Genomic DNA, 25511 nt, shown 5'->3' with positions numbered 1-25511 from the left:
GCTATACACATGCTGGAATATAAGTTGGTAATAAAAATATCAGTCAATATCAGACACAAATACTAAGCTCAGAATGTTAGACAGGATAACAACGTCAAAGACATTTTATGACAAAGCCTTCTTATCTGCTGTCACCTTTTCTTCCCAATTTTTTAGGAGTCCCTGGGTAGCAGAAATGGTTAACGCACTCAGTTGCTAACCCAAAGGTTAGCAGTTCGAGTCTACCCAGAGGTATCTCAGAAGAAAGGCGTGGTGATCTACTTCCAAAAAATCAGCCATTGAAAATTCTACGGCACACACAGAGTTCTACTCTGACATACCTGGGGTCGCCATGAGTCAGAAGAGACTCGAGGGCAACTGGTTTGGTTTTAGGTTTTAATAACATGAGGATTTTTAAGTGTCTCTTCCAAATCATCTCCTCAAGTGAAACAGTTTCTCCTTTCTAGAAAATGGGAGGTCATCACAGGGCTGCTTTCCCCTGCTAAGGGAGGAAACGGATACTTCATCCTCCATTCCCCTATTCTGTGGGAAGGCATCTCTTGGAAGAAAGATGCAGAAGAAAAGCAAGCTGGTGGGCAGGCAGGAGCCCTGAAAATTTCTGCAGAATAAAACAAGGGCCTCCTCTTTCCCACAGCACACGCTTGTGGCAAAGAGAGATGCCAGTTTTCAGAAGCATATACCTATGGAGTAAAACGATGTTATCTTTTTCTCTTTAAGAAAATAATACGGCTAAGAAAAATTATCAAAGACATTTATTAGAGGCAGTCAACAGCTCGTCAATGTTAGCTTGTTTTTCAGGCTGACTAGAGATGTCCTGGAGCCCCAGTCGCACAGCGGTTAAGAGCTCGGCTGCTAACCAAAAAGTGGCAGTTTGAATCCCTATGAGGCAGTTCTACTCTGTCCTATAGGGTCGCTATGAGTCGGAATTGACTAGACAGCCCTGGGTTTGGTTTTGGTTTAGAGATGTGTTAGTTTCCTAGAGCTGCCATAACAAAATACCACAAAGTGGGCAGCTTAAAAAAATTAAAAAAAAAAAAACAGAAATTTATTTTCTCACAGTGCTGGAGGGTAGGGTAGACATCTGAATTCAGGGCATCAGCAGGGTTAAGATCCCTCCTTGCCTCCTCCTGCTTCTAAGAGTCCCAGGGTCTCTTGGCATTCCTTACCTTGTAGATATATCTTGACATGGTGTCTGTCCTACCCCTGTGTGACTACGTTTCCAAGTCTGTCCTCTTTTATAAAACACCAATCAGAAGGGACTAGGATTAGGACCCATCCTACTCCAGTATGACTTCAATAACCAATAACACCTGCAAAGGAAAACTCTATTTCGCCAAACAAGGTCACAAACACAAGCATAGGGCTTAGGACTTCAATATATCTTTTAGGGGGACACAATTCAGTCCATAACAAGGGATCAGTATTCCAGCGTGTCCCACAGTATCTTCACAGTCAAGATGTTTGTCCTTATATCATGCAAACCCCCTGGGCTGAACTAATCCACTTCCTTGTCTCTGCTCTCTGCAAAGCAGGGAGCGAAGACAGTCACAGATTGTCAGGCCTGGAAGGAACTCAATCAAGGGGGCACCTCACTCCCCACAACTAAGGTGCAGAGGGTTCTTGTTCACCCACAGTGGGAGGGCGGGACATGAAAGGCCAGGTCTCCCAAGGCCCAGACAAATGTGCTGCCCAGTTATACTCTCCAGGAATCTTCTGACTCCTTTTGGTTAAACCTGACATATTTGAAATCAACATCTTAAGTTTAAAACTTGAACCCACCAAACCATCAGAGAGGGCCCCCTTACCATCTGTTAATCATTTTCTAAGAGTTCCCCAGTGAAGAGATGAATTATGATACATCCATACAATGGAACACCACGCAAGCTGTAAAAAGAATACCACGCTGTAAGGATGAACTGTCGCCCCTGTAATGATGAGGAAGCGCTCCTTACCTATTATTGAGTGAAAGAGGCAGCTGCAGAAAAACCCAGTTCTGTAAATACTCACAAGCAGCATGTCTTTTAGTATATGCATAGAAAAGACCAGGAAAAATATTCTCCAGTCCCTTCACAGTCATTATCCTGGAGGAGGAAAGACTACAGGGGACCCACAATTCTAAGTCATATATTGCTGTGATGCAAAAAAAAAAAAATGCAAGGAGCAAATATTGGTATCATCATCATGAAAAAGATAAAGTTTATAAAAAGGAAGATTTCCAAGAAAGAGTTCCTCTTTTTTTGTGCACCCTTCCCTGAGAAGCTACAAAGCAAAGCAGACACTTGAGGTTTTCTTTTTTTTTTTTTATTGTTAAATAACCCCTTAATCTTTCTTTTTTCCAAATCTAAGCATCTCCATTCTCATGTTTGGGTAGATCATCTAGACTGGCAGAGAGAAATAACTCCTTGTCTTAGTTTCCTAGTGCTGCTGTAACAGAGATACCACAAGCGGGTAGTGTTAAAGAACAGAGATTTATTTTCTCACAGTTCTGGAGGCTGAAAGTCCAAATCAGGATCTGTTGCTGTTCTTAGGTACCGGTGAGTCGATTCCAACTCATGGTGACCCTGTGTACAACAGAACTGCACCATCCTCTTGATCGTTGTTATGCTTCAGCCCATTGTTATAGCCACTGTGTCAATCCATCTCATTGAAAGTCTTCCTCTTTTTCATCGACCTGCCACTTTACCAAGCAGGATGTCCTTCTCTAGGCACCGGTCCCTCGTGATAGCATGTCCAAAGTACATGAGATGTAGTCTCGTCATCTTTGCTTCTAAGGAGTATTCTGGCTATATTTCTTCCAGGGTCTGGGCCATGTCAATTCATTCCTTGTCAGTAGTCCCAGGCATTCCTTGGTTCTTGGTGTTCTTCACATGGCATCTGTCATCCCCAGTATATATTTCCCTCTACGTCTAATCTGCTGTTTTTATAACTCAGAAATGATTGGGTTTAGGACACACTCTACATTGGTATGACCTCATTAACATTAGACTACATTATGGAAAGTGATTATATAACATTACACCGCATCCACAGATACAGGGGTTGGGGTTCCAACACATATTTTAAGGAGACACAATTCAACTCATAACACTCCGTTTAAATACTTCCCTAAAAGAAAAAAAAAAAGAGGTCCTTTCTCATTATTGAGACCATTTCCTTTGGGAGCCAAGCCCCTTAGCTGTAGAGACCTAAGAAGTGTAAGAAGCCCTGGTGGCACACAGGTTAAGCACTTGGCTGCTAACTGAAAGGCTGGCAGTTAGAACCCCCCCAGTGGCTCCACAGGAGAAAGACCTGTCGATCTGCTCCTGTAAAAACTGCAACCAGGGAAACCCTATGGGGCAGTTCTACTCTGTCACGTGAGGTTGCTATCAGTCCAAATCAACTTGATGGCACCTAACAACAAGTGTAAAAAGTGTATATGAAACCCTCCTCTGTTCCAGGGATAGCAAGTTAAATACGGTCCCAGCGCCCCAGGGTTTCACAAAACAAAGACAGACATTACATCCAAGATGTACGCATGAGCGCACACCAAATGGGGTAGGATAATCCAATAGTAAGTTACACAGTGTTAAGTGAAGAGGTGGGCACAGATCCTGAGGCAGTACAGGTCTTATATTTTAAAGGATGGACAGAGGGACATTGTGCTTCCTTATTTTTTTTAGATCACTCAAGGAAGGATGTGCTGTAGAGGTAGAACACGGAGGTAGAGCCTGAATTAATGGAGCCGGAAGGCCTACAAGTGGGATGGTCTACTCTGCAGCATCCCAACTGGTGTTCTCTACGGTAGTGACTGCCCAGAAATGGCTCCAGGTGTTTAAGACGGCAGGGCAGTCCTGGATTACCAAAGCCTCCAGAGCCAGGCATCTCCAACTCCAAACACCCTTTTTCATTGACCTCGATTGCCTTCCACAGATCACAATTTTCTAGGTGTGTTATGGCGTGAAAATATGCTTCCCAAACATTAGGGGTCTCTGGGAAAGGACTTGCAGAACATACTGGGAGGGAATTGATGCTGACAAAGTGTTAGGAGTCTATCGGGATCCTTTTATGCAGTCTCTTAAAAATTTAAATATTCATTCCTATTATATCCTCTATAATATGGTGCTATGCTCTTCATAGGAGTCCCTGGGTAGCAGAAACCATTAAGTGCTTAAATACTGGCCGAAAGGTTAGAGCTTTGAACCCACGCAGTGGCTCCATGGGAAAAACACCTGGTGTTCTGCTTCCGTAAAGATTACAGCCAAAAAACCCTATGGGGCAGTTCTGCTGTCGTATGGGGTCACTGTGAGTCAGAATCCGCTTGATGGCACCCAACAACAAAACATTTATTATAGGAGTCCCTGGGTGGCACAAACAGTTAAGCGCTCAACTACTCTACAAAAGGTTGGTGGTTTGAACCCAACCAGAGGCACCTCAGCAGACAGGCCTGGTGATCTTCTACTGACAGGTCACAACCTTGAAAACCCTGTGGAGCACAGTTCAACTCTGCACACATGGGATCATCATGAGTCAGAATCAACTGACAGCAACTAACAACAATACTCATTATGGAATAAGGGCCTGGAAATCTACTTCCAAAAATCTGCCAATAAAAATTCAATGGATCACTGAGACCAGAAGAACTGGACGGTGCCTGGCTACTATTACTGAACATTTTGATCAAAGATTCTAAAGAAGAGTCCTGACCAAAAGGGGGAAAATGCAGAACAGAATTTCAAATTTCATGGACTCCAGACTGCCTGGAGCCATGAAGACTGGATGAATCCCTGAAATTACTGCCCTGAGATAATCTTTAAATCTTAAGCCAAAAATATTCCCTGAAATCTTCTTAAAATCAAACAACAGTTTAGCTTAACTAGTAAAAAATGTCTGCCTGGGGCACTATGCTCTCTTAAGAACTATCTACAGGGGATCAAATTAACAACAACAACTTGAAAGGTTAGATAGGAACTTTAGGGAGCAGTGCACTTACGTTAACAGGGGAGGAACAACTCAGAAAAGGAGGGTGAGAATCGTTGCACAACTCAAAGAATGTAATCAATGTCACTAAATGGTACATGTAGAAACTGTTGAATTGGTGTATGTTTGGATGTTCTCAACAACAAAATAAATAAAATTAACAAAAAAAAACTTTATGGATCACAATGGTCCAATCTGCAACCCATCACGGGGATGGCTCAGGGCTGGGCAGTGTTTTATTCCATTTTCCATGGGTCATCATGAGCCCAGGGCCAACTAGATGGCAGCTAGCAAGAACCCTACTCATTATACTGTCAAAGTCTGAAATTTTATTATTAAAAACACACAGAGATCACTTATGAGCCAATTCATGTCTTGGCAGCCTCAAATTCAAAGAATTCCCTTCCCAAGAACCTCAGGAGCACACTATTACATGAAATACAATTATACTTCCTTATTTCTTTATTTATAATAATCCCCATTTCTATGACTCAGTCAGCATAACTACTGTCCTAACAGTCAAAAAAGATGCAATTATGTGTGTGTAAATGTGCATTATATATTGACATGTACTTGGGGACCGCTTAGCTTAAGAATATATGGTAAATACAGGGTATGGGTTATAACTATGCGGTCAAACCACAGAGTGCATTGCTTCGTGTTGCGTAACATTAACGCAAGCCTATAAAACTAGCTTTGTGCTTACTGGGGGTTGAGATGTTCTCTAGTATGAGAAGGGAGGGCCGGAGCGCTGAAGAGAAACATAAAGATGGGGTGGGAGGAGAAGCTCTGCCAGCGCACAGATTTCCTATCACACTCTGTGGAAAAAAACAAGAGTGTGTTTTTGTTTGATGCTTGCAAGGAAAGAAAAACACAGCTTGACAGTGAAAAGCTTTCATTTATAATATGCTGTGCCATGTTTACATCTTGGGAGAAGGTTCATGCAGTGCAGCAACAAAGTAAAATATTAAAAAAAAAAAAAAAAATGCACCAAAGGTCATGAAGTAGCTCCAGACCCCAAGCTGAGAAGACTGCAACACTAAATGAGAAGTGGTGGAATTTGCACCATGGCACTTACATGGATCAGCTCAAGAAACTGAGAGGAACTTGTGAGGGGCAGTCTCTCTTCTCCATCCACCTTAGCCCACTTCACCTGTCCCGAGTACCCTCTCACCAGGGAACACTAAGATGAGAAAGGGGATGGCAGGAGGAGAAGACTAGGACCTTCTAGATGAGAGAGCCCAGACATGTGGCCCGTCCACCAAGACAAGCCGTAGCTGTAAACTTCCCACTGAGGGACCTGGATCTGTACCAATTGCAAAAGACATGAGGAATACACAGGCTTAGTGGCCACAGAAGAAAGATGGAGACCATTTATTTGGGTTCTAACACAGAACCAGGCTGCTCACCCCTTTTTACTTTAGCTCCTAACCTAGGATGGTGGTTTTCAAACTTTCCTGCACATTGGAGTCATCTAAGGAGTTTTAATGGGGACACTGGTGGTTCAGTGGCAGAACTGTCACCTTCCATGCTGGAGACCCACATTTGATCTCCAGCCAATGTACCTAATGTACAGCCACCAACCACCTGTTGGTGGAGGCTTGCATGTTGTTACGATGCTGAACAGGTTCCAGTGGAGCTTCCAGACTAAGATGGACTAGGAAGAAAGGCCTAGCAATCTACTTCCACAAATCAGCTAATGAAAACCACTGAGCCACAATGGTCCAACCCACAACCTATCAAGGAGATGGCACAGGACTGGCAGTGTTTCATTCCCTTGTGGATGAGGTCGTCATGAGGTTGTGGCCAGCTCAATGGCAGTTAACAAGAAGGACCTCTTAAAAATCCTGGTGTCTGGTTCCAACTTCCAGAATTTCTGGTATGACTGGTCCGGAGTGTGGCCTGAGCATCCTGGGACATTTTTAAAGCTTTTCAAGTGATTCCAATGTGCAGTCGAGGTTGAGAGTTACTGCATACGGCTTTTTAAGTAGTCAGTCACTAACAGTAAAGTAAGAGAGATCTGAAGTTATGTAGTGACGGTTAGGAAGGTATTTCTCAACGTCTAACGTGCACAGGAAATGTCTAGGCATCTTGTTAAAAATGCAAAATTGGAGTCCATAGTTCTGGAGTGGGCCTGAGCATGGGCATCCAGCAGTGAGCCTCTCCGTGAGCTGTCAGAATGGAGTACCACCACCGTCACCGGGCACCATTCTGGACAGAGAGGTTCCACAGAAGGCAAAGTTACAAATAACATTATTCTTTATGCCATTTTAAGTAAAATTGATTCTTTTTCTTCTTAAGTGATACGGCTGAGGGTATTTTCATTTCACTGCATAACTCAGGAACACCATGATGGGCAATAATGCCCGTGGAGGTTCTTGTGTCTGCTTTTGATGACTTGTCCAACTTAGGCGTTTACCAGTTATTACCAGTGGGAGAGGTGTCCCTATTTCAGTAATCCTCCCCTCTCTGCTAAATTCCTCTTTTTAATTTGCTGTTGGCAGGAAAGCAAGATAACCACAACTGTTAGACCTGTAAGAAGGGCCCACTGGTTAAGAAGAACATAGGCTCTGGAGACAGACAGCTTGGCTTAGAACTCAGCTCTGCCACGTACCTGATCTGTGACCCTGCCATGAACCTGGCCCCTCTAAGTGACAACCTGTATAAAGGCTTAAAGAGTGTCTGACACAATAAGCATGCAAAAGTTGGGCATGTACAAGGAGGAAAGTACGTGAAATTTTCGATATCTGTTTTTGGCTACTTAAAACCTTTCACGATATCTATTTTCTTTGATATCTGTATTGGCTATTCAAGCTCCTTTCCTCCTATCCCCCACTTTCCCTCCCCTTTGCCTCTGATCTTTGAAGATAAAGTGCTGGATACAAGGCAACCCCCCCGCTCCAAAAAAATAAATAAACCCATTACTGTCTAGTCAATTCCAACTCATAGCAACCGTGTAGGACACAGTAGAACTGCCCCAAAGGGTTTCCAAGGCTGTAAATCTTTACAGAAGCAGACTGCCACATCTTTCTGCTGCGAAGTAGCTGGTGGGTTAAAATCGCCCACCTTTCAGTGAGCAGTCAAACACCTGAACCACTGTGCCACCAGGGCCCCTGGACACAAGACAGGTTGAAAAAGTTATCCAATCAATCACCTTTTAGAAGTTTAAAAAACCATTGCTGTCAAGTTGATTTCGACCTACAGTGACCCTACAGGACAGAGTAGAACTGCCCTATAGAGTTTCCAAAGAGCACCTGGTGGATTCAAACTGCCAACCTTTTGGTTAGCAACTGTAGCACTTAACCACTACGCCACCAGGGTTTTATTTAGAAGTTTAGGTAGACTTTATGTTAACCTCAGTTATGGCAGAATAAGTTCAAATGGCCATGTGGCCAAGGCCAGAGCTCCGATGTGACTTTAACATCTTTTTCTCATTCAACTTATCTTCATAGAATCCTCTCTATTCCTTATCAAATTTTTATGTCTGCATTTTCCTCTTTGCTACACTCCACAGCATGTCTTTACCCTCGTAATATGGCAAATTCCAACAATTTCCTCCTTTCCCCTTCTTCCCCAAAATACTATTGCCAGACTTTGCGTCTCTCTCCAGAATATTTCTTTTAAATAGTTCTCCTTCCTTCTCCACCACTTCTTCCCCATACCCATACTCATCTTCAGAAATCATCACTATAAAGGAGTCTCTCCGCTGGTTTTATAAAACAAAACAGTTGCGTTGTTAAAAGGCAATTCTGAACTCAAGGTCAAGGTTGAATTACTGATATAGTGTACACAGTGTGACTGTGCAGTAAGTAGTACACTATTACTTTCTAACCATATATGGAAACAGGTAACATTGCAACGGTTATTTGGTGTACCCATCCAGCAAACGGCTGTTTCTCTACATGTGTCTTCCTCAAATAGATACATATTATCATTTGATTTTTGAATGTAAAAAGTTTTCCACTGTAGAAATGGCTTTCAATCAACAAAATACGTGATAATCAATACGCAAGTGAGGAACAAAGGAATTAAGAAGGGTGCAGCTAAGGGAGCCCAGGGATTACACCACTGGCATAGCAAGGCTTGTTTGGGAACATGCAGGAAGGCCACAGTAAATTAGTGCTTAACAACTTGCAATAAAATCAACTTCTTACAAACACTCCAACATTATATTACTGAGATATTTTACTCAAAATTATATCATGAGAATTTTATTACCTCACCATATTTTTCGAACACAAATTTTAATTGCTCCATAACATTTTATCACATGAACAAACTCCAACTGGTGTGATTATTCCTTTACCGATAAGCATAGAGGTTGCTTCTAATTATTTACAATGATAATGCTTTAAGAATTAAAAAAAAAAAAATTTTTTTTTTTTTTGAGAATATCATTTATAGTTGATGACTTGTTGAGTTCCAGCTCAACAATTACTATGATTGATTCTTGGACATCAGGAAATCAAGTCACAACCAAAGCTGTTCAGACCAGGAGATTAAGATAAAATGCCATAAATAAGGTGATACAAACACAAATGAGCCAAAGATGAAGCTGACTTAATGATTCTCCCCAAAGTCACCTCGTAAGGTCTTAGACACAAGGATGAGGTTATGCAGAGATGGAAAACCGCCCTTGCCTAGTCTTTGTATTAATATGGCTCTATAGGAGCCAGCAAATTTTTTCTGTAAGGGGCCAGACAGCAAATATCTGAGGCTTTGGGGGCCAAAAAAGCCTCTCTCTGCTGCACGTTCTTTTTTATTATATATTTTTTTTTTTTTTACCAAAAAAAACAAACAAAAAACCCAAACGCATTGCCATTGATTCCAACTCACAGCAGCCTTGTAGGACAGAGTAGAACTGCTCCATAAAATTTCCAAGGAACAGCTGGTGGATTCGAACTGCTGACCTTTTGGTTAGCAGCCATGGCTCTTAATCACTGCACCATCAGAGTTCCCTCCTTTCCTCAAGAAGGATTAAAGAGGCAGACATCATAACCACCACACCGCCCCCTACAGGCGTTTCAGGATGGAAACAGAAATGGTCACAGGGTTCAGATACACTTAAGATGATAGATCTATAACGGGTTCTTAGGAGAATCAAGCGATGTTGAACAGAGATGTAGCGAGGGTAATGAGCTCCCACGGGCAATCTCTAAATTTGCACCCCTTTTCTACCCGCCCCCACCAGCCTTGTTGATGGAGGTGTATGATTCAGTGGTACCCTCTTGGTCTTTGGCCTGGGGACAAAACTCCCCCCCAGCCCCCTCTCGCCATACCTCTGATGTCAGAAGAGCATGCCTTCTTATAACACACCACGCAGAGTCACTGCTGGAAAACGAGAGGCTGGCCAAAGTGAGGTGAGCTGGGCCAGGGGTGTCTGTCCCCAGTGGGGGCAATTCTGAGGCTGTCATCCTCATAGGTCACATAGTAAGAGCCCTGGCCTCTTCTTTGTTATGCTTACACATTCCAGTAATTCTTAGGAGACTGTGGCACATGCTAAACCCTTACTAGTGCCTCTTTGGTGATCACCATCCCTGGGTTTTCCTGTCCCCGCATGGAGCTGTGGGGTTTCTTTTGCTGAAAAGACACATCTGGGCCACAGGAAATTTCAGGATCTTAGCTCCCAAAATGTGACATTAATCAGATATGCCAAAATAACTATCTTAAAAAGTCCCTAAAGAATTGTCTTTGGCTCGAAACCCCTTCACCAGAATATGAACTGAATTAAAACCCATAAACCCCATGGGAGCAGAGGGTTTTTTTTTTTTTTTTTCAGTCTGCTTTATTCACAAATGTATTCTATAAGTGCCTAGAACTGTGCTTGGCACATAGTCAGCACTCAACAAATATTCAATGAATAAACAAATGAATGAAAATCACTGGCAAAACTCTGAAACTGGTAAATGGCTTCATGGAAAAGGAAAGACCCGGTTTGGCAGAAGCAGAGCTGCAGATGTTATCACTGTTTGCTTCTTTATCTCCCAAATAAAAGCAATAAATGAACTCAGAATGGGGATCTTAGCTCTCTAGGTACTCAGCAGTGCCCCCAATGCAGGCAGACACTCTATCTGACAAAAGTAGCTCGGGTCCTGCTGAGCAGGAGGGTCACAGGTTTGGGGAAGCAGAATAGCAGTGACATGGAAACTACTGATTGAAATGCAAGCTTTCTTCGGAGAAAACAGAGTCTCCAGATAAAGAAAGAGCACATTTGCTTTTTCCGGGGGCACCCACACCAGCTTCATTTAGAAAAGATGAAGTGAAGTGAACCGTAGGAAGTCAGGCAGCAACAACCTCAGGGACAATAGGAGTGGCAACTGGATTGTCCCAAAGGACACCAGTGAGAGTGCTGCCTTTGGTGGTGTGCTCAATTGTTAGCTGTTTCCAATCACCTTGTATTGTTTCTCCGAGAGTAAGTGAAAAGTGATACAGACCTTGCCTTGCCCAGCACTCTCCACCTTCCCTGCCTCCTCTAACACCTGTTCTTCAACTTGAAAAATAAGAGGGCAGGAGTCTTCTGAGGTGCCTCTGGGGACAGACAACCCTATTAGAAAATAGGCAAATGATCTGAATTTGTATATCCAAAGAAGATATACAAATGGCCAATAAACACATGAAAAGATGCTCAATATCATTATAGGTAGGCCCCGACTTACAAGGGGGTTCTGTTCCAACAACTCTGTCATTAGTTGGTTTTGATGTAAGTCGAATACCCCATTTTTTTTTTCCTCTTAGTTTTCATTATTCTTGCCTTTTATTATCGGTATCTATAAATCCAATCTTTGAACATCTGGGAGTGAACATCTGAGAATGATTTTTTAAAAAAAAATTGCCGTCAGATCGATTCCAACTCATAGCAACCCTATAGGACAGAGCAGAACTGCCCCATAGGGTTTCCGAGGAGCGGCTGGCGGATTCGAACTGCCGATCTTTTTGGTTAGCAGCCAAATGCTTAACCACCACGCCACCAGAAAATATCAGCAAATTACACGCTGCAACATTGTGTGGTTCGGTTTGTTTTAACTGGAATACATTATAAGTTGGGAACTACCTGTACCACAATACCCACTATTGTTATTGGTAGTTGCCAATTCTGACTTGTGGCAACCTTATGTACAACAGAAGGAAACTCTGTCACTATCTATTATCAAAAAAAAAAAAAAATTGCTGTCAGTTAATTTCGACTCATGATGACCCCATGTGTTAGACAGTAGAATTTCTCCATACAGTTTTCTTGGCTATAATATATTATAGTGCCTATTATAATATGAGAGGGAGCCCTGGTGGTGCAATGGCTAAGCGCTCAGCTGCTAACTTTAGGCTTGGTGGTTCAAATCCACACAGCCACTCTGAGGAAGAAAGACCTAGCAATCTGCTCCCATAAAGATTACAATTTAGAAACCTTACGGGGCAGTCCTACTCTGTCACATGGACCAGCCACAAGTTGAAAATGAACTCGATGGTACCTAACAACAACAACAAATAAAATGGGAAAGTTAAAAAACTGAAGTTCTTTTGCTTATCCTAGATTTTCTGATAAGTGAAAGGAAATGATTTAAGAGAAGAAAGGGGGGCTAGGAGGGAGAGAAGAAGAGAGGGGGCGATATCTCCTTTAAAATTGTGACCCTCTGCTTCAAAGCCAGTAACCACACTGTCTTTTCCCAAGGACAGACATGTACACATCCTCTTCCGGTGTTATCTGCAACAGCAAGTTCCTGGTGAGCTGGGGCTGCCAGAATCCAGCACCTGTATCACATTAGCAATTAAAGGGAAGCAGGTCTAGCTGGAACCAATGAAAACAATGGCAGCAGCTCACAGAGGTACAGTTAATCTCTGGTTTTTACAACAGCCTTCCTGTCTCACAGCTAGAAAAGGACACATACTTGGAGAGCAAGAGAAGTTCTGGAAGGCCTAACAGACTTAAGGCAAATCTCATCGTCCTTCGCTTTTGACATTCAAACGTTCATTCACGCAGTCATTTGTCAGTATGTATGGAGCATCCATCGTGTCCAGCCTGGGGGGAGCCTCTGAGGACACAGCTATAAACGAGGGAGCAATGGCCCACGCCCTCAGCAAGTCCAGGGCTCGAGACACCTATTTTAGGAGAATAGAAGGCTGCCTTCAGCATGTGTCATGTAGGCAGTTCTTCACAAAACCACCCCACCCACCCTCTGTTCTGTTCCTCACATCCTACCACTTCCTCCTTAATGCTGAGGTATGTAAGGTTGTTGTAAAATACAAATTTTTTCAGAAAGGGGACCCCGTGTCCTGAATAATTCACAGAGATGCCCTCGCTGCCTAGCCTAAGCTATGTTGAGCACAGATGACAGGGAGGCAGTGGAGGGGAGAGAAGCCAGAGCTGGGCTGAGGAGCTGAGGACCTGATCTGTAGTCCTGTCTCTGCCAATAAGTCCCTTTGTGACCCTGGACAAAGTCCCCCTGTATCGTGGGCAACTTCAAGTTATAATTGCTATGACTTCCAGCAGCTCTTCAGGCCATACCAGGAGGGCACCCTGGGTAGTCCGGAGAAGGCAGGAAGCAAAGATAAGCTAATTTTCCCAAGGCAACTTGGAAAAGCACCTAGAAACGACTAGCGTGTGACTGGTGTATAAACACCCTAGGTGTCTCGGCATGTGTTGTGAATTTGCTCTTTCAAAAACATCCACTGTAAAACTCATAAAACTTACAACTAGAAGTCAACAACATCCAATGTGCACCGGCTACCTGCACCCAGTGTATCTGACTTAGGGACTGCAGCGATGAAGATGATAGTTCACACTCATCCAGCACGTCCTACAGGCTATGAACTTTCAAGGCACTTTATGTATATTAACGCATTTCATCCTCACGGCAATCCTACCTTGGGTACTGATATTACCCTTGTTTCACGAGTGAAGAAATTAAAGCACAGCAATTAAGAAACTGTTGAAGGTCAGAGTGGAATGAAGGCAGAGAGTTTATATTACTGTACTTTCTTACATTTATAGTCTTTCCCCAATTGTATCCTTAGCGAGAGGTGGATGTTTTCAATCTGGTGGTATTGCTCTAATTCAACCTTCTTGCTCTCCAAATTCCAAGCAAACACATTTACAGAAACATATTAACATCCACTTTCTCACAGGATTTGCTAACACAGTTGCATCAAGGCAACCTGGAAGGTTTTGCATTTGTCACCACTTCCCACGGGAACAGGAGCCACCATAAGCAAGGGTACTGCCTTGTAAGACACCATTGACTGCCTGACACACACAGGAATAAGGGTGCGGTGGAGGGACAGGCTGGGAGGCAATACCGCTTGTTTTTTCTTGGAGGTCCAGAAGCCACAAAGTTGAAAATCACAGCAAATGCAGTTTAGCAAACACATCCTAAGTTAAAGAACCACCTTGAAGAACAAGGTTGAGTCTTCTTTCTCCCATAAAGCCATTCCTAGCTGCTTCTAATCTCTTCCTCATCATAGACAGTCTAGCTTGACTACATGACTTTGAACTCAATCTTATATAACTGCGTATTGTTTACATTTTCAAAAGCCTTGATCTAAAATCAAGTCTGCAAGCTATCTGAGACCAAGGGCTATATCTGAATCTTCTATATTCAAACATTTTCTAGAACTATTAAACTCGTAATAGATATTCAATAAATCTGTAATTGATTAATGGATCAAAGAAATTATTTAGGACGTTTACTGGACATGGCCTAACCCAATAAAAACTATTTTACTGATGCTTCTTATATAAACCAAACCCGTTGCCATCAAGTCGATTCCAATTCATAGACACCCTATAGGACAGAGTAGAACTGCCCCATAGGGTTTCCAAGGAGTGCCTGGTTGTCTGAATGCCAACCTTTTGGTTAGCGGCTGTAGCTCTCAACTACAATGCCACCAGGGTTTCTGCTGCTTCCATACAAAAAGCACACGCTTGCTTCTCATATACAATAAGCATATTCCTTGATCCTTGTTTAATAAAAAGCCTTTAACATGCCATTTTATTGATGTAAAACCCAATAATAGAAAGGTAAACACTAACCTTTTCTTTGTGGTGAAAATACATTCAACAAAGCACATGTCAACTCAACAATTTCTACCTGTACAATTCAGTGACACTGATTACATTCTTTGAGTTGCAAACACTAACCTTTTATTCAAACAACATGGTTTGGGAAAGGAAGAAAAATCAACTTGTAGGAAAAACCTTAATAGCCACAAGAGGGGTAATGCCGTGATAACTTTATATGCTTCATTTGGCTGTAATAAACTCAGAGTCTAGATAAATCACACACCAACTCCGATATCTTAACTACTAGTAATATAGTCTATCCCCCATGTCAGATTATAAGGCTGACCAAGCATGTATTCTTTAAGCTATGTAAGCTGTTGTTGGCATTCATTCAACAAGTGTTCTTGAAGCTTTGGGTCCTCAGCACAAAGGAGCCCTGGTGGTACAGTGGTTAAGAGCTTGGCTGCTAACCAAAAGGTCGGCAGTTCAAATCCACCCGCCACTCCTCGGAAACCCTATGGGGGAGTTCTACTCTGTCCTACAGGGTTGCTATGAGTCAGAATCGACTTGATGGCAACAGGTTTACTCAGCACAATGCACTTTGTGGTAGAGAGTCAGCCAAGACGTATCCCCCTGTGATTCAGATGAACAAGTGTGAAAGGTTTTGTATGGAAAATAATATGCAGTCAATTGTCTAAAAGAGACTTCACTGGCAATGCTAATCCAGAAAGACCACTGTGGTGGTAGTGGAGTTGGTGTTTTCTATGAAACTGTGTCTTTTGAATTTATAGCCATCTGAATTTATGGTCTTCCTTACTCAGATGCCAGGATCTGGGAAATCCAGCCCCATCTATAGACACCTCTGGGATGATGAAAGGGCTCAGGCCTTGAAGTCAGAGACACCTGGGTTGAATGTTGGCTTGTTAGCTTGACTTATTAGCTTTGTGACCTTGAGAAAATTAATTCCTCTGAGTTTCACTTCCCTTCTCTGTAAAACTGAGATAGTACCCCCCTAAAAAAAAAAAAAAAAACTGGATTCAAGGATTAGAAATAACATTTATGAAGTACAAAGAACAGTGCTGAATTCATAGTAAGCCCTCAACTTGTCATTATTATTTAGTATAGGACACAAAAAAAGCTTAAAATCAGAAAGGTAATGCATAGGTGAAACCAAGTAAAAGAGAAATGCAGAAAGGTGGGGGAGTGGAGGTCCAGGACAAAGAATATTCCAAGTCCATTTTTTCTTCCCAACTCTCTTAGGTCTCCATATACTCTTGGCTCTAATGACATACCAGATTTATACTCACATCTACCAGACTCATCTTAGTATTAAACCCATTGCCCATTATCAATGGTTTTTACTATAAATTATAAAACCCTCTTTTCAACAGGTTCAGAAGTGGCTTCCAGAGTTCTTCCACTTGGGGTTAAAACTGTTTCCACAAAGACATCTGATAAAGCGGGACTCTCCCTAATCATATACATCCCTCCTGCAGTAGCATAGCCTACCTATTTACAGCTTGATTAAGGGTGACCCTAGCGCAGGAGGGTCTGATTTCCCAGAAGGCTCGTTCTCTGTCCAGTTTCAGGTTGATGTGGTAGAACTGCGAACTATTTACTCATCTGTAGAGGTCTCCAAGCTCCTCTGAGGATCTGTTCAAATTGGTTTGTACCAGTCCCAGGATTCAGGACACTGGTATCTACAGCAGTGTTTCTCAAGCTTTATTGCACATCTTGTTAAAAGGCAGATTCTGATTCAGGAGGTCTGCGGAGGTGCCTGAGATTCTAACAAGCTCCCCGTGATGCCCAGGATGCTGGTCTCTAGACCACACTTTGAGTAGCAACGGTCAGGGTCAGGGTCAGGGTCATCAACAAGTTCACAAACCAAGGGATACACATGATTCCTCCATTCTTGAGGTTCAAAAGCAAAATGGGGGCAGCAACCGACAACTAACAATGTCTTCAAGAAATTAGTAAATTAAGGAAATAGTATAAGACCAATGGAGTACACTCAGAACTCTTGACTTCCATAAAGAACTTAAATCTAAACTCTAAAAACAAAACCACAAAGCTTTTTAATATTCACAAGGACCATCAGCACTTTCTCAAGCTGAGAATATCCTCTCCCATTCCTCTCATTCCCAAAATCAAAGTTCTTTGCTTCTTGCCTTGATATAAAAGATCCTTTTCACTAGACCTGACAGGCGATTTCTCTGGATAGCTGTTAATGTGCAGAAAACACATATCAAGACACTGCTACTGTCTCTCATCCAGGCTTTTAGTGTAAAAGAAACAACCCACTACTTTAAACAATCTGGAAAAGACGACAGTCATTTAGCATAACAAATGAAATCAGCTTAGAACAATAATCTGGCAGCAAGGGTTTCTGAAAATCTGACATGCATTTTGCAAAATCTGATTTATGTGAAGTCTGACCTTCAGGGACAGAACAAATGAGCAAATGACATCAGGGACACTTTCCATGTTAAATTAGAGGATTTATACTGCGGTGAGAGGAAAACAATGTATCCTAAGCAATACCGAGGTCGAGTGGATGGAACATAAGGCTGAAATCAGGCAAGCAATCCAGGTCATTTTACCAGCTGAGTCATCTTGGTTACCCAGTTAACCTCTTAAAGTCTCCACCTGCCAGATGAACATACTCCCTTCTCCTCTACAGTTGCTGCTGGCTGCCTTTGAGTCAGCCTTCAACTCACGGCAACCCCACGTGTTACATAGATAGAACTGCTCCACAGGATTTCCTTGGCTATAATCTTCACCCGGAAACCCTGGTGGCATAGTGGTTAAGTGCTACGGCTACTAACCAAAAGGTCGGCAGTTTGAATCTGCCAGCTGTTCCTTGGAAACTCTATGGGGCAGCTCTACTGTCCTATAGGGTCACTATGAGTCGGAATCGACTCGATAGCACTGGGTTTGGTTTTTGTTTTTTTTTTTTAAATCTTTACCCAAGTAGACTGCCATGCCTTTCTTCTGCAGTACCACTGGGTGGGTTAGAACTAACAACCTCTGGTTAGCAGCCAATAACAAACCCTTTATGCCACCCAGGCTCCTCTAACTCTCATGCATTTTATTCACTGTTCATTCCTCATGTGCCCAGAGAGAGCAGCCCTTCCCAAGTCCGAGGAATGACTGTTGATTCACCTAAGTGATCGCGGTCATTCCATTCCCATTGCCAACGACAGACTCAAAAGCGTGGTTACTCGATGGAACTGATGATGCCATTGTACCATTAAGCTAACCAGCCTTGGAACCACTTATATCTGAACCTTTGGGATATGAAATAAAGCTACTCGCAACTGAAAGCACTGTGATTGATTCATTCGCCACAACATTGTGAAGAGTGAAACTTAACTTTCTTTTCATATACACTTACGGGGGCTACTGTGTTAGCTTGTACTATCCAGTATTTACCCTGGACTCCAAACAGATTGTAATATTCTCAGAGACAGGGGCAGAGTTTGTGTGTGTGTGTGATCCCAGTACCTTGCACAGTTCCTTTTCAACAGCAGACAATTGATAAATATTTATGGACACATATTTATGTCTCTTGTATCCAGTGAAAGCACTGGAAGAGAAGCCAAGAATTCAATGGTCAAAAAAAAAAAAAAAAAAATCGACTCTCACCTTCAAAAGGCTGCAAGTCCAGAACAGTGATTTTCTCCTTCAGCTGCGTATAAGCACCACGGGGCAAGCAGTTTTGAAATCACAGATGCCCTAGCCCTAAACTAAAACAAGAACCCAGTACCGTAGAGTCGATTCCGACTCATACTCGATTCCGACTCATAGCGACCCTACAGGACGGAGTAGAACTGCCCCATAGAGTTTCCAAAGAACGCCTGGTGGATTTGAACTGCCAACCCCTTGGTTAGCAGCCCTAGCACTTAACCACTACGCCACCAGCCCTAGCCCCAGCCAGGCTTATTTCTAACAACACCCAAGAGACTCTGGCGTAGGTGATCTGTGGACCACATTTTCAGAAAGACTGTTCCTCTTCTCCTAGTGCCTCAACAATCTTGACTTTTTGGTTTTCCCGCAACACAACCACACCAACTACCCGCGCTCCTCCCCCCACCCTTCAGCCCACTCAGGCCGTGACAGTAAGACGCTCCATCCCAGCAGAAGGTCAAGAGACAGACAAGTGCCCGGTATTTCCTTGTTGTTGACTTGTATTTTCAAAATAAAACGCAAATCGAAAAGCAGCTATTCATCTTCGCTATGCCCCGCTGTTCACACCCACAATCCGGTCCACTTTTCTTGAAAAACTTTCAGCCTCTTCCTTTCCCCTCCTCTCCTCCCAGCCAACTTCCACCGCCAAGTATTCCAGGGAGCGGAAAACATTCTCAAGGTCTCAGGACACACACTCTCTGGGCGCAGACTCACGTACCCGTCGTTCGCTCCTCTGGCCCAGAAACGGCACACAAAGGTTCGCGCCGAGGAGTACGCGCTCGGCGTCTCCTAACGCAAACGCGGCCCCTGGGCCCCAAGCCCGTTTCCAAACCCACCTTCCTGGCTCCGCCTCCTACCCAGCCAGGGTGCGCACTGTAGGCTCGGCGGGGCTCCGAGTCTTACCTGAAACACGTGGTGAGCTCGCCCGAAGGCTTCAGACACGGGTATTTGGTCGTCGCTATTTTGTTTTCGGAGCAAATTTCTCTATGAAAAAGTTGGAGAGGACACTTCGTTTATTCTAAGCCGGCGACCTGCGGGAGGCCTGCGTGTTGGGGGCCCTTGGCGGCGGGAGGCGCGGGCGCGGCAAGCCCCGGGGCGCGTCCGCGGGTACGACTGGGGGCAGGGGCCGGCCAGGAGAGGGTCACAGACAGAGCGACCCAGCTCCGGAGAAAGGAGGAGCTGCATGAACCCGGCTCGAGCGCTGTGGCCGCTGGCGGAGCGCGGAGGACTGCAGGAAGGCGGGCCCGCGAATGGGGGCGCCTAGGTTGGGGGCGCGGAGGCTGTCACTTGGGAGCAGAGTGCAGTGCCTGCCAGAGCAGATTCGGACCCAGTTCATGCCCAGGAAGCGCGGGGCGTGGGTGGAAGGGGGGCCTCCCGCACCCCGCGAGCTGGGCGCGCACCAACCCGGGCTCGGGTAGCGCGCGGCGCGGATCAGACGCTGGGGCTGGCAGCGCCTACCTGTCGCTGTCCTCGGGCTCCTCTCGGTAGCTCCACGTGTGTCCCAGCGCCAGGAGCAGCAGCAGCGGCCCAAGGCTCCTGCGCAGCTGCGCCCTGGCCGCTCCTCTCCGGCTCGGAGGAGGCGACGGCACCATCGGGGACGCTAGCGGCAGCTCCGCGCGCCTAGCTCTCTCACCGCCCTGCACCCGGCTCTCCGCGCCGCCTTCCCGCTCCGGCAGGGGGCGCCGGCGGGCAGGGGAGTTTGCGCCACCTGCGCTGGGCTCAGGGGCTCTGGAAGTCCTGGGGCTCAGGCAATCAGGCTAGGAGTTGGGGTGCTAGGTGCAAACTCCGCAGAAGGGGCAGGTAACCGGGTGCCTGCGGTGCCGGGCCGGCGCGGAGGGCCCTGGGGCCCAAGTCACCTCGCTCGGGATGTTCCCGGTCGATTGACAGACTTGCTTGACTCGGTCCTGGGTTGCGCCTTCCTCTCCCGTCTCTTCCTCCGCTGGGAAAGCAGGCGGCGGTTTTCATCTTGCATCAGGGTCGCACGACCAGGAGAAGGAGGAGCTGCTTCTCACCCGCGGAAAAGGGGAGGGGAACAAGAGGGGTTAATGAGCTTCCTTCCTGTTGTCAGTTGATTTCTAATGGCCAGGGTCAGCCAATGTTTGCCTTTCCCCCCTAGAGGGCTATCTCGCTCCTTTCTTTTGTCCCCCCCCCCCTTTTTTTTTTTCCTCTTAGTGCAGTAGGGGAGGAAAGCGGAGTTGACAAGCTACAGAGAGGCTCCCAAACTGCCTTTTCAACCCGAAATAGCTCTAGAGTGTAGTCTGTCTTCATTAAAATGCCTTGGATGAAAGTACTCGGGTCCTCTCATTTGTTAATAAACTCTGCCGCTAGTTTCTTCATAACTTGACTTCGGGAAAATCTCTTTGGATCTTGAGGTTTTAAATCCTCTTGCACCGAGCTGCTGCTGTTTCCATGCCGTGTGCACAACACAGTTCAGAGCTGGAAAGTGCTTGCAGATCAGGTGGGACACTGAGGGGGCCGTTAATCACAGGTCCTGCTGCCTGCTAATTTACGCTGCTGGGTTTCTGGTGACACGGAAACCATAGGGGAGAGCAGCGTGAATCAGCTCGTTCGGTAGCGAACCTCGATGTAATTCTTAGGTGTCTCCATCTTAACGTTTCGTTGCACGTTATGAGTTTTCTGTGCCTGTTCAAGGGAAACTCGTAACAAACGTGGAGCCAAGGAAGTAGTGGTGGCCCAGAAGTAAGTTGGAAGAGCCGAAGGTTTTAATGCCGGAGCTCTAACATCCTTGCGGTTCTGCAATGAGGTGAAAAGGTAACGTGTGCACCAGTTACTGGCGTGCAGATTGGTTAGGGAAGCAGGTGGTTTGATTTATAAATTATTCTGGTCAACGGAGAATTATCGCACGTAAGAATGTTGACATTCTTAATAGCAGTAACAGCATTTTTCCTTAGAATGCTTTATGTTTTCCAAAGGCTTTCCACATTCATGATTTTATTTGATTCTCATAATACCCTAAGGGAGAGACATGGCAAGAATTATTATCCTGTTTGGGATATAGAGTCACAGCTGGAAACTAGGTGTCTACTGCTTAATTCAGTAAGGTGGTTTTGTTCTACAAAACTTACATCGGCCTAGAAAACCATAGAACAGACTTGATATTAAAATATGGCACTGCACAACACAAGTTAATTTTCCCTTGATAATTCATAAGAAATGGCAGAAGCTTCTAGAACCTGAGAGTGATCCTCATGGGGCCAGAAAAGACCAGGATTCAAACTCAGGCTGTGTGACCTTGGGAAAGTTACTTAACCTTTCTGAAACTCAGTTTTCCCATCTGTAAAATGAGGAGGTAATGCATGTAAGCGTTCTGCACAATACCTGGCGTATACCGAGTGCTCAGTAGACATAAACTATTATTACTTTAAAGGTAAATTATTGTATTACACAGAATTTTACGTTGTAATTTTCTAGCTTTCGCTTTCTAGATAAATAGGAGTTTATTTCACAAACAGTTGTTTGGGTTTCTGAAAAGACACCTCTCTAAGCTCGTGAAAAATAAACTCATCCTGACGTTTATGAAATAGTATCACTTTCGTGCAATACCTGCCCCAAAAGTGTTCCAACTCCATGTTGAAAGGAAGAGGCTATCATGCAAAAGGTTCCATTTATGATTTTCTTTTCAGTTACTCTAATAATAACTTGCCATCTTTTTTCTCATCTTTACTCGTTTCTTGTTTTTCTACTGTTGTACTATGGATGTTAGCTCTTCTACAAATAACAGAGAATGGTGTAGGAGATTAGTTATCAGTGACATTAAATAGCAGTTACTAAGCCATGCGGCTTCTCAGGGAAAGTAATTCAGGCTGCAAAATGATAAAAGCAAAGCCATATCCATTGTACGCAGCTGCGTGGCAGAAGATGTGTGTCAGAGCCAACTTTGTCTTCTCCTTATTTTCTTCTTGCATATACACTGAGCACATATGAGAACAGGGTGTGAGAGAGGGTGCTGGGTCATGCAGACAGCCCAGGTTTGCCTGGGAGGGAATCCCAAGGGTAGGTAGTCACAGCATTCCTGGGAAGGTGAGCTGGAGCAGAGAGCTTTTGAAACCTTTGCCTGGAGGTCTGGAATTTAAACTCTTTGGCAGCTCCTGACAGCAGGACATTTAGTGTGGGCTTGAGGGTCTGGGCCAGAAAGCCCAGGCAGTGGACGGACGTGTGTCAGGCCATGTATGGAGACCACCCCTGAAAAGTCAAACAGGCCTGCAAAAGACCACGTCTGCATTTGCTCAGGCTGCAGACTGAATGGGAGACATCAGGGTGGAGGCTGAGTGTGGCAAGAACCTCAAAGGTCCTAGGTTTTCTTTCCTGGTACCCTTACTCCCTCTCCCACTGCCCCACAGCCCCTGCCCTGCCTGCATCGACCTGCCCCGGCCCCTCATCTGTGAAACACTGGGAGAAGACTCACCCTGCCTCCTTCATAGGCATGTTACAAAAAACGAATGACTGGGCCCCAGCTGCTCCTTGAGAAGAGGCTCTGTGTGGTTTTTTCTTCCCAGCAAACTGCTCTCTGCGATGCTTTCCGTATAGACCTGTCAGCTGCCCTGAGACAAGGCAGAGCTCTGTATAGTTCGCAGTGCCCTTGAGACAAGGCAGAGCTCTGTATAGTTCGCAGTGCCCTTGACTCGAGGGCTTTATGGTGCAGACCAGGTATTGTTAAGTATTACTGAGTGCAGCCTGGGGGTGCTGGGACTGTGGGGGGGGGGGGGATTTACTGGCTGAAGAAATTGTATCACTTTAGTGCAATACTTGCCCCAAAAGTGTTCAGTCTCCATGTTGGAGGGAAGAGGCCATCCTGCAAAAGGTTCCATTTTTCTTTTGAAAGAAAAACTAGGCCAAAGGACAGGGTGTTGTGTACCATCGAGACAATTCCGACTCACAGCAACCTTATAGGACAGAGTAGAACTGCCCTGTAGGGTTTCCTGGGCTGTAGTCTTTACTGGAACGGATCACCAGGTCTTTTCTTCCAAAGAGCAGCTGGTGGGTTTGGACTACTGACGTTTATGGTTAGCAGCCGAACGCTGAACCACTGCATCACCAGGGCTGCTGAAATAAAACCTATGGCCTCTCCCACCCAGTTTTAAGGGGCTCCAGCATCTTATTTGGAGAAAATCAACATAGTACTATTGAAGAGAACGCTAGAAAAGATAAGTTCTAGAATAGAACAGCAGCGATTGGGGCATAATTCATTCTACTATTATTTGTTTAAAATTTTCCTCATAAAAATGATGTGTGGTGGCTGACAAAACACATGCCATAACATAGGACAAAATTAGATAAAGCAATAAGGCAAAGGAAAACTCAGAGTCAAACAATAAAATAAAGAGGAAGTGAAATTATTGGCAGGACCTTATAAGCAGGAAGTTCTATGCTATGTATAAAAAGCAGATCAGAAATTAGTTCTCAGAGTCTCAGAAGTCAACTCAAGATAATTACATGATCAGTTACAAAATTCAGAACAGCCATCAAGGAAAAAAGCCTATTAATCACCCCAAAGCATCAGCTTTTTTTCTTGCTGGTCTCCCTGCAGTGTAGCTACAGTCACCCAACTGTGAGGTAAAGGCGTTTTCACAGAGACAAGATTCAACAAGTGTGGATAGGGTTCATCCTGTATTGTGAGTGATATACATACACACGTAGCTATGATAAAATATCCCTAAAATAAACAGTTTCAGTTTTGATTGACATACAGCCAGGTCCGCTGAAAGAATTAGGGTTACATCTTGAAGACTATTAAGGTGCACGGATCCCCAAGTTGTTGTGAGGGACTGCTTGAGGCGAAAAGAAGCAAAAATGTTTTTAATACAGCAAATGGGTACTAACAGCCCTGGTTTTGGGGTGTGTCCATCACCTTTGCACCCAGTCTGCCTTTGTTTTAACTTGTACAAATTCTGAAAGTTGTGGGTCTCTAGAATCTTCTCCCAAGACCGGAAGAAATGTCTGATTCCTATGTCCACAACGGAATCACACAATTTTTGCCCAATTTTGAAATAAAAACAATTTTAAGAGATTGGTTAGCCTCATATGCGCAAAGGATGCTAAAAGAAAAATAAGCAAACCATATAAAAAGAAGGGCTTCTTGTTACTTGGTTAAACATTTAAAAAGAAATCAAGAAAATTTAATCCTGTAATTTGGGTGTCATATTTGTTCTCGAAAGTTCTAATGCACACACACACATACGCACACCCCACAGGCACCCGCTTGGTTGGGTCTAGGGTTTCCCCCAAGAAGGAGCTTGCTGAGATTATAGGAGTCGGGGAGTTCCTTGACCAAACAAAGCTGTGGAATCAAAATGTGGTTTCTGGGTGGAGACGTAGATTCTAACATCGCTCAGTCCTGCAGCTTCTTCTGTGACCAATGAAGACCGCAGGATGTCCTCCACGAAATGTACAAGGAAGGAAAAGGAGCCAATGTAAAGGAGGGACTGCTGGCCCCAGCTATGAAGACTCTGTCTAGAAAATGCCATTTGAATTATCTCAGGATTATGAGCTGCCTCTTTGGTTGTCAGCCATGCTAATACTAGCAACTTCTCTGCCTTTTTTTTTTTTTTTGGTAGACCTAACCTCATTTATATCCCTTAACTTCATATGTTAAGAGTTCTTATTTAATATTTATGGAGAATTGGAGGATACTCTTTTCAGTAATATAGTTTCAAACCAATTTGACAGGTAAGAAGAATGCTGACTTAAAAGTTTTCTGATCTGAGCCAAGAGATCTTTTATGGTGGGATAAATATAACTTTATTACTATGCCAGCAGAGCATGGGTACTTACCATAATTAAAAATGTGGTTTTTCCTCTGAATATGAGGTTGACCTTACCGCCTTAAAAAAATAAAAAGGGCTTAGAGACATAG

General features: G+C 44.2%; 1 protein-coding gene across 1 annotated transcript in view; it reads right to left on the bottom strand.

Annotated features, from left to right (window-relative positions):
• CCBE1 (collagen and calcium binding EGF domains 1) overlaps nucleotides 1-20791 on the bottom strand; it is a 263440-nt gene extending 242649 nt beyond the window's left edge. Inside the window, exons 1-2 of the mRNA XM_003406275.4 lie at nucleotides 20096-20791; nucleotides 19541-19621 (exon numbers count right to left, since the gene is read on the bottom strand). Of these exons, the coding sequence (XP_003406323.1) occupies nucleotides 19541-19621; nucleotides 20096-20229 (215 nt within the window). The 5' untranslated portion in view covers nucleotides 20230-20791. The remainder of the gene's footprint in view (nucleotides 1-19540; nucleotides 19622-20095) is intronic.
• Between the last annotated feature and the right edge of the window lie 4720 nt (nucleotides 20792-25511).

Source organism: Loxodonta africana, chromosome 11 (assembly GCF_030014295.1).
Source record: "Loxodonta africana isolate mLoxAfr1 chromosome 11, mLoxAfr1.hap2, whole genome shotgun sequence".
Taxonomy (NCBI): Eukaryota; Metazoa; Chordata; class Mammalia; order Proboscidea; family Elephantidae; genus Loxodonta; species Loxodonta africana.
The sequence above is the reverse complement of the archived record's forward strand: the minus strand, read 5'-3'. Positions and strand labels throughout refer to the sequence as shown.